The 10,046-nt window shown below is 35.7% G+C and overlaps 1 protein-coding gene across 1 annotated transcript; it reads right to left on the reverse strand.

The window, feature by feature from the left end:
• Window positions 1-264: 264 nt before the first annotated feature.
• On the reverse strand, window positions 265-771 carry LOC113279131. The gene has a single exon (XM_026527836.1). It carries the CDS (start codon window positions 769-771, stop codon window positions 265-267), a length of 507 nt encoding a protein of 168 aa, XP_026383621.1.
• Window positions 772-10,046: the final 9,275 nt, after the last annotated feature.

Consider the following 10,046-nt stretch of genomic DNA (forward strand, 5'->3'; position numbering starts at 1 on the left):
GAATAGGGAGGTGGAGAATAGGGAGCCAAATAGCATTTCCGATTAGTTATCGCAAACTACCATTTATCTTTCATATTTTTGAATAATAACAAGCATTTTCCATTTTTTTAGGGTTTTGAATAATCTCTATAGACTGTTACACCAAAGGCACGAGCATAAAAAACACCTAAAATTATTCTGGATCAAAGATACGAATATCAGGAATATAGTTTTAGAGCTTCCAGATAATGGATTTACCCAAAGTGATGAACCCTTTAAAATCGATCATCCTCCGGAAATAGACTTTTCAACTTGAACAACTCCAGGTCGGTGTTTATTTTCTTTCGGCAGAGGGGGAACCGATGGGGGTGGATTGTTTGGCGACACCTTCTGGATGATATCGTCAAATTCCTTGACATAAATTTCATTCACAGCGTAGGAGATTCGTCTCAGTGCGCTTGACCTGTTTTTGTATAGAGATGTGTAGTTGATATCGTTCGAAGACATCAGACTTTTGGTTAATGGAATCTGAATGATATTTCCTGTTAGAGAAAATAATGGAGGTAATGGAGATTCGATGCAGTTGAGGCAGCCAACAGCTTCTTGAAATATTAGTGATAGTGCAGCAGCGTCTATATTAAGCAGACCCGAAACAACGTTGGGGAATCCGACCTCTTCTAACCATATCCAGAAAGAAGTAGCTTTCATGCTGAGCAGTATGTCACGACGTAAGTCGACGACTAGTCGTTCGTATAAACAGCAGAGTGGAGATTGTACTGGGATCAAATTCATGGTTTTAATTGTATAATACAAGTCTAGACAAACCAATTCTTTTCTAAAGCTTTGAAAGTGAAACCTAACAAGGTATATATAATGTTTGCTACATCCCTTGAAATTTTACATATACCAATCTTAGTCCTACACCACAACCCATGTTATTATATTGTGTTTATTATCATCATATGTAATATGTATAGTTCGTTCGTTCGTTTGCTTCAAAAATATATGAAAAAAAATGGTTTGTTAGATTTATAAAACAACTTTGCTACATCCACCGAAGCCCAGCAACCGAAGTGGGCACCGAGAGGGGATCGGATGACAAAAATGCTTAATACACCGAGATGATAATCCCGCCATTCTCACGCCGAGACACAAAAAATGGTGGGCCCCACAAAAATTAAAAACATGCCCCCTTTTTCTCCTGGTGGGCCCCCTGGGGATGTGAGACGCGGTGATTTTCACGGTTCCCAGCCCCTAATGTGGGCCCCACCACCCCTCTCAAACGGTGCACCTCAGTGCTTATTATTCGGTCAACGTATCATTTTTGTTTATAAAATCATATTAATATAGCACGCGAAGAAAGAGGGGTATTTCTAAATTTACACTCTTAATTCACTATTAGTAGTTCAAGAAATATTCATTTTTTTGTAGAGATGATAATCAGGTTGCGTTGCAGATGTTGTAGCTAAGTCTGTCAGACAAACAACATGCAACATGAATCAACTCAATAATTTTCCAGCTGATCAATAAATTTTTTAGTTTTTTTTAAAAACAAGGTACAAAATATATACTATATATACATGGGTCCCTATGCTCATACATATATCTATATGTGGTATAGTCTGAAAGATAAATCATCTTAAAGTTTCTTATTGCTACCTATAAGGATATTAGTTGTAGAAAAAATAACAAAAAACAGTAAAAATACTCATATCTACTCGTATTAGTATTATTACCAAAAATAGGGTGCACAAAATAAAATAACGTGCAAAGTACCATTTTCACAGCGGAAAATGGGTCATTTGTCCAAAAAAATTTAAAACATGGTTCAAATGGACGAGTAAAAATTAGTATGGGTGAAATGGACAAAAAAATAGCAAGGATGAAACTGGATTCATCCTGGCTTAAACTTAAAAAATAGCAAGGATGAAAGTGGATGCGTCCTGATGTAAATTAAATATAAGTAAAAGTATTTGAAAATGGGCAAGATGAAACTGGTTACATCCTGGCTTGTTTTATATTTTTGTCCATTTAAACAGTATCAAATTCTAGATGTCTTTTTCACCCAGGAATTATTGATTTTGGTCTTTTTAACCAATTTTGTGTTTTCACAGGTAGGAGCGACAGTAAAACTGCAGTACTGCAGACAGCTATTCCCTACACTACACCCCCACCCCCGCCAAATATTTCCCCAAAATCTTTCTCCCATAACGTGTCATCACCTTAGTAGTCCAATTCAATGTTAATATAACCCCCCCCCCTTGTTTGTCCCAGAAGAAGGGAGGTGATGGCCTTATGCGTCATTCCGCACTATAGGGGTGAAATTTGAGGGTGTCTAGCTAGCTAAGGATTAGACGAGGCAACACGTGACAAGACCCCAAAGCATATCCCCATGACGTGTCGCAGACTCGCAAGGCCCCTGCCTATTGTTTATTGTGTGGGTGAAATTTGAGGATGTCTAGCTAGCTAAGGATTAGACAAGACCCCAAAACATATCCCCATGACGTATCGCAGACTCGCAAGGGCCCCTACCTATTGTTTACTGTGTTTTGTGTACTTAGAGGGTGGATTTGATCAGAGATGGTCGGGGATAGATTTGATGGAATAAGGTGAAATGAAGATTTTGCAGAGGTTGGACCATTGGAGAGAAGCTGAAAGCTTTTCGATATAAAGGTGGTGTTTGGTTTCTGTTTTATTAGGGAAGGATACAGGGTATTGGACGAATGCTTCAGGGTATTGGACGAATGCTTCAGCTGTTGATGTGACGTATGGAGATGTCGTTGGATGTTGTGGAGCTTCTGGGTGTTGAACGGTTGTAGATCTTGGGTCCTCTTGGAAAGTCTTCTTCTAGGCCCATATCTTTTTCAAGCCCACTTCTAGTTTTAGGTCGTGCAAGCGAAATTCTTCACTTGTGGATGAGTTACAAACGACATTATTCACTTGTAGAGGATTTTCAAACGGCATTTTTCACTTCCTTCGAGCAAGAGCTTTGTTGTCCCTCTTTCATTGATTTATCTACTGCAAGAACAAATCTGGACCTCTCTTTACCTCAACTAAGTCATTCGGATCCTTCCAATTGAATGTTCTTGGGTTTCTATGACCATCTCCAATGAGGGATTTATACCCTTAAATTGAGGAAATACCATTTCCTATGGGGTTGGGATTCCCCTAAACCTTGATTCCCTACCTCAAATATATAACTCGTTCGGTTGGGAGAATTAGAATCCTAGGAATTACTTCAATTATAAGGTAATCCAATTCCTGGAATTGGATTCCAAGGAATTTGATTCCAATCCAAAAAATTCATGTTCAGTTGAGGTAATTCAATTACCTTTGTTTTTACCCCAGAAACCAAATCCATTACATCATTGGACCAATGCAATGGAAAACTATCATTTTGGAGGGAATTGGATTCCTAGGAATTAAAATTCCCAATTACATAGAGTTCATATGAACCGTTCGGACTACCCCATAATTGAATGGTGAGGAAATCCTCGCTTCCTATTGGCCGAAATATGGGTTTTTTGAGTTTTGTGAAACAAGTGCTTTGGTGAAGATACTTGGAACGTATGATTGGTTTAAGGAAAAAGATTAAAAAAAGGAAACCAAATTCAATTTAGAAATTCATGAAGTGACAAAATTTATGTGAGAAACTTGGCAATGTATGATTGGTTCAAAAATTACAAACTTAAAAGGAAACCACAACTTATTGTGTTTGGAATTTTGTATTTACAATTTTATGGAAGTCCAAATTCAATTTGGATATCGTGTAAAGAAGGATCTCGTCCCTAGAGGTCTATAACTATTCGATTAAGGAGATTTAAAGTTTTAAACCTAGAATTACTGTGTAAACCACGGTCAGTGCTCGGGGGAAATGCGAAAGTGCTACTTGTATACCAAAAATGCTAGACTACCCTAGACAACCCTATAGTGAGACTGGATTTTCGTGGAAAGCAGACGAGTCTGTACATACCCAAAGAAGGGTCTTGCTACGTCTATTCTAGTTCGTAGAGTAAAGAAGGGCCTTATCCCTAGAGGCATATTCTAGTTCGTAGAGTAAATAAGGAACTCGACCCTAGAGGTCTCTGACTATTCGATTACGGAGATTTAAAGTTTTAAACCTAGAATTACTGTGTAAACCACGGTCAGTGCTCGGGGAAAATGCGAAAATGCTACTTGTCTACCAAAAATGCTAGACTGCCCTAGACAACCTTAGAGTGAGACTGGATTTTCGTGGAAAAAGACGTCTCGTGACTCTCGTCCCGTCACGTCTTGTTATCGTTTTGTCTAGAGGGTATAGACTAGCTGAGCTCTAGGGTCCTAGAATGAGTAGAGTTTTCCCTAATGGGTAGAAGATAGGAAAAGTCTAGAAGTTTTGGGTATGTTCAGTAAACGGATAGAGAGCTCGAAAGGTCTTGTGTTCCACTGTTTACCGTCTAGAAAGTTTGTGTGTGGAAACTTCTTCATTGTTTCTCGTCTAGAAAGTTTGTGTGTGGAAACTTCTTCATTGTTTCTGATCAAAAAATAAATTAAAATTCAAAAGTAACAAGCTTTCTTCTTTCACATTTCACATATGGGGTGAAAAATATTCTACCAGTAGAACTTTGTTTATTCACATAGAGAGAAAAACTATAAACACAAAATTGGTCAAATGGATCAAAATCAACAATTCTTGGGTGAAAAAGACATGTAAAATTTGATACTGTTCAAATGGATGAGAATGTAAATATAGCCAGGATGTAAACAGTTTCATCCTGCTACCCATTTTCAAATATTTTTTCTTATTTTTAATTTACATCAGGATGCATCCAGTTTTATCCCCACCATTCGAAATACTCTCATTTTTGGTAGGAACGTAGAGTTTTATATGAGTAACATGTCACCCAAAAATTAGCTTCAAATTCATTACTGGTTGGGCTCAGTAGAAAAAATGACGCTAAAATGTGAAGATTGTGTCTATATAACCATGTCAACGGATCCTACCGCAATAAAATTATAGGCAGTGTTAGACAACTTAATACGGTTATTAATCTTATTCTTCAGTTTCTACACTTCAAAAGTACCCCTGTTTTGAAATGTACACTTCAAAAGTACCCCCGTTTTTTACAAATTTTCTAAAGTACCCTGTTTTATTCAAAAGGCAAATTCCATCCAGTTAAGTGCTAGGTGGCAGTTATCTTTCCAATTAAAATTCATATTTACCCCTGAACTACATCTCCTTGGTAGAGCGGATAAATGATTCGACGATCCTGAAAGAGGGTGTAACGATCCTGAACTAGGCTCGACGAACCTGAAAGTGGTGTAACGACCCTGAACCGGACTCGACTAACTGGAAAAACATTGTAGAAGATTGATTGTCCACCAACCAAAAACCCGAAGACACTTGGGAATTATAAACCCTTTCAGGGAATGATGAAACGAACCTGAAAATGTTGACATGATCCTGAACCGAGCTCGACAAATTGGAAAAATGATGTAGAAGGTAAACGTACTAACAAGTAAAGGGTAAATAAGTAAACTTCAAAGAAAGTAAACTAGTGTTAACTACTCCCTCTGTTCTGTTTTATCTGTCCTAATTTCTACTTTCGTATGTCCATTTTTATCTGTTTGCTCTGTTTATAGATATACTTTTCCCTTAAACTATCAAATGTACCCTTTATTTTATATAATCATAAAATCATTTTTAATATCCAAATCTTAAATAATATCACCATATTTAAGGAAAAAAAAAACTTACTCAATATCTTTGTATTAATTGTCATTCCTTTTTTAAATAAAAACATTTATGAATAATTATAAAATTCCTAATAAACTTCTACTTATTTGAACACTAATAATTTAGTTTTGGTAATAATATAATATTAAATAGATAGTAAAGGGCTAGTCATGACAATTTATAGGATTTCCTTAATATCTTGATTTAGTCAAAACTGACTCTTAATTTAGGACGGAGGGAGTAATTAGGATGGAAAACTAAACAGTTGGGGCACTTTGGAAAATCTGTAAAAAACTGGGGTAACAAAAAAACGAGGTCAATAAAACGGGCGTACTTTATAAGTTCTCCCATAAGATTTTCTCTCTTCTCTCTTTCTCTTCTCTTCACCTTTATTTTGTGTCATCTTCTCCTCTTTCTCTGGTTTACACCATTTCATCATGCACGTAGCTCTAATCACAATAATTAGATTGTTATTTTTTTATAAACATTGACTGTATGATTTTTGTATTAGGTTTCTATTGATTCTTTTAAGTTTTATTTTCGCAAAAGAATCTTTTTACGTTTGTTATTTCAATCAACACAAGAATCCGTTACAACAAAACATACCTCAGTTGCCCAATTTCGAGCAGTAACAATATGCTAATGTATTGGTTAGTTTTATTTTGCAGTTTTTTTATATGGTTGTTGGCTTCTAACTCGTGCTTGCACCCTTTTTTTTATTACAGACGAAATCCTCATTCGTTCAATGGTTTGTCACTTTGTCCCCATTGAGGCAAGACAGAGTTATGTTCGAAGGATAACAGTTTGGGTTTAAATTCTCTCAGTTTTCTGGTTTTGTTTTTTACCCGTAAGAGTTTACTAGATCTTAGGATCACATATCTGTTGCCCAAATGAGCAACATCGAAAATGGATTACAAATTCTCAACTATTAACTGTTTTCCACATACAGAACACTTGCATCATTTTCTTGTTCAAATCTTGTTGTCTCCCTAATTTTTTTTCGTTACTTTGGAAAATACGAAACTGTAACCGATGTTCTGTTTACATAGTTTTCAATCACTCTTTTTTTTTTGATCGGTTCAATCAATCTTGTACAAATCCCTAATACTGGTGATATGGTTATATCATACAATATACTTTCTTTCCTTTTGGGGTGAAAGTAAAAGATTGGTTATTACTTCTTTTAAGAGTTCTCACGAGGCTAAAAGCTCCAAGTAAGCTTTCTCCATCTTTGTTACATCTACTCATGAAATGCATATGACCGCGGCAATTTATAAGAAAAACGGAAAAGCTAATTGTTACTGAAAGGTACGAAGCCACCACTTATTCTCATTTATCAATTTTCGTTTCTCCTTTTGTATTCGTTAAATACACTGTTACAGCATACCTGCTTTTCTTGATGGTTTTAGCCGATTAATCACACTAATTACCAGTATAAACTCAAGTGGAAGTGGACTTTTAAATGATCAGTCATGCAAAATACGCAACCCGGTGCTTAATGGATTTCTAGAGTATTGTGTCTAGACATCAGATATTTTAGTCCTGCAAATAAATTCTTGTAACTCAGATAAAATGTATGTCCTTAAAAAATCCTCCAAATATAGAGAAATCAGAATTTGCATTTATTCCATCGAACAATTATACATCATTTACATGATTAAAAACACCCAACACTATTTCCAATTATGAGCTTTCTTTTTATCTTCTGTGACGTTGGAAATGTATTAAGAAAGATATATTTATAAATGAAAAACAAGTTGATCCAGGACATTCAGGAAATAATAACCGGTAGAATACGAAAACAACAGTAATAGTGAATTGTTTATAAATAACAAATGTGTGAACTATTAAGCATATATACTAATGTAATGGCCATCTCTGACATTTGGACGACCTTGTGCGGAAAAACTCTTAATGCCGTACATGCAAAAAAATAAAATTAAAAAAGTAAATCCCACATGCACATTATTTTTTTCTAATGAAATCTATCTATGGTCATGAATGTTCATGGTCGATGGAACCGATTGGCTTGCTAGTTCTTTGTTTTGTCCATTGCTCAAATCACTTTCACTTTCCTTATGTCCTGCATCATCGGGGACATATACATTCTTATAGCGTGGTCTTGAATTATATTATGAACCCCCCATTCGTTTCCTGCTGATTAGCGTCTAACTAAATTAGCTGCACTAACGTTTAATTAGCCGCACTAATGTAAACCATATTCCCGTATAAGCAATATATGAATTCCACTAACCCTATTGTTAATACTAAGTCAAAAGTTTAGGGTCAACTAAATAAGACACCCTTAATTAATATGGGGTACCTATCAACAACAAATGTGACCGGTAACAAATTATTCTAGTATAATCTTATATACGGAAAGAAAATAGAATCGATGTGTATGACATCATCAATTTTAGACGCGAAAATTAATAGGGTTTATACTGATTGGACGTAATTAGAACTCCTTTATCAAGACAGTAATCTAACAAGTGGCTTTTACATTATTAATATGCCAAGCGGTTTGAATTTCAATAAAAAAAAGTGGCTTATATCCTTGCGTCAGATAGCCAATTTTAGATTAATCCAATAATGCAACTTGTTGTTTATTTCGGAATGTCACCATATGCTTCCCTACTTCGTTATTGGTCAGTCACCACTTTCAAGCTCTGTCATATGTTGAATAATAATCATTTTCATTAGAGTAAACCTAAACAAAATTATTGAAAGCGAAACATGAGACTACGGTTGACGGTTAGATCTCTATCGTAGTATTTTGGCAATGACTGACCTCTTTCGATGTCGCGCTGGTTGGAACGCTGAATCCAAATTGACGAAGTACTGAGGCTAAATCATTACAGCCACGTATACTTTCTCGAACAGTGATATTCACTTCCTTCTGAATTCGTTCTTTTTCGGCGGCCTTTTCCTGTACCCGCGTTACTCCTTCACGCAGTTCCTTTACTCTTTTTTCCTGACGTTCACGTGTTCCTTGGTCCAGGTTTTCCTTTCTTCTGGTTGACCGATCCTTCTTTGCTCGTTCCCTCTCTTCCTGCAATTCACGTTGTTTTTGTTCCTCTTCCTCTTTTCTAGCCAACTCTTTTTCGCTAACAGATCCTGCTTTACTCGTTCCTCTTTCTCATTTTGCTTTTCCAGCATTTCACGTAGTTTTTGTTCATCTTCCTCTTTTCTAGCCAACTCTTCTTTCGATATCTGATCATGCTTTACTCGTTCCTCTTCCTTTCGTTTTTCATGTATTTCACGAATTTTCTGTTCCTTTGCTTCCTACAGATCCTGCTTTACTCGTTCGTCCTCCTTTTTTTGTTTTTCCTTCATTTATGTACCCAACTCCTTGTCTAACAAATCCCTCTTTTCCTTGTTATTTTCCTGCTGCAGGTGTGGTTCATTTTGTGATTATTCTGGTGCTGTTGATTTGTATCTTTATTTTCTTGTGCTGGTTTCCTTGAATTAGGATGTCGTGCATTTTGTGATCCAGATACATTTGTATGCTCCTGCTCTGTGTGTGGATGACTGTCTTCGTTTTCTTGTTCTCTCCGTGGCTGTTCTTTGCTTTGTTTCAAGAGATCTTCCAAAATCTTCCTCACAACTTCCATAGCTTATGGATCCTCACTTAGAAACTTCTGGATCTCACACAACTTTACATTTACAACCTTTTGTTTTTATCATTGATCATTTATTTTATTTTGAAGCTCTGTGATCTTCTCTTGGAGCTTTTCCACTTGTGATTTCACGTAAAATGGAGTTATTAGGGTCTTCTCCAAATCATTTTCCACTTGAGAACCAAAATTTGGCTACAGCAGGAAAAATTAATATAGCAGTAAATATGGATACATGGGTTCGTCAATTTTCAAAAAATTATGTTACTTGATACGGTGAAATAGGTGTATTGATTAAAACTATTATGTATAATCATATTCCGCTCAGGCATCATATGATAACATTCTTTCATTATTAAAATCAAGAAAAAACACTTCAAAATTATATTGTACATCAAAACATAAGATTTCATTGTTTTCGAATTTTGTGTTGTTGAAGGAGTTAAATACGAGCAGGAGCATTTCCTAGTATTTTCTCAATAATAATCACACAAATCCTACTTGGAATTTAAAAATGTAAAATAGATACGTCATTAGGTCTGGTTACTACATAAGTACTTTCTCCACCTATTTTGCATGTGCTAACGTGAAATACTAGTTTTGAGACCTATGTGTTTCCATGGTAAATTAATATTAATCGTTAGGAGAAAAATGAAACTGGAATTTACCTTGATATTTGTAAAATAAGAACTCTTAAAAGTGTGGATAGTTTCTGATATTTTCTGTAGACTCCA

The sequence above is a fragment of the Papaver somniferum genome, chromosome 5, assembly GCF_003573695.1.
Source record: "Papaver somniferum cultivar HN1 chromosome 5, ASM357369v1, whole genome shotgun sequence".
Taxonomy (NCBI): Eukaryota; Viridiplantae; Streptophyta; class Magnoliopsida; order Ranunculales; family Papaveraceae; genus Papaver; species Papaver somniferum.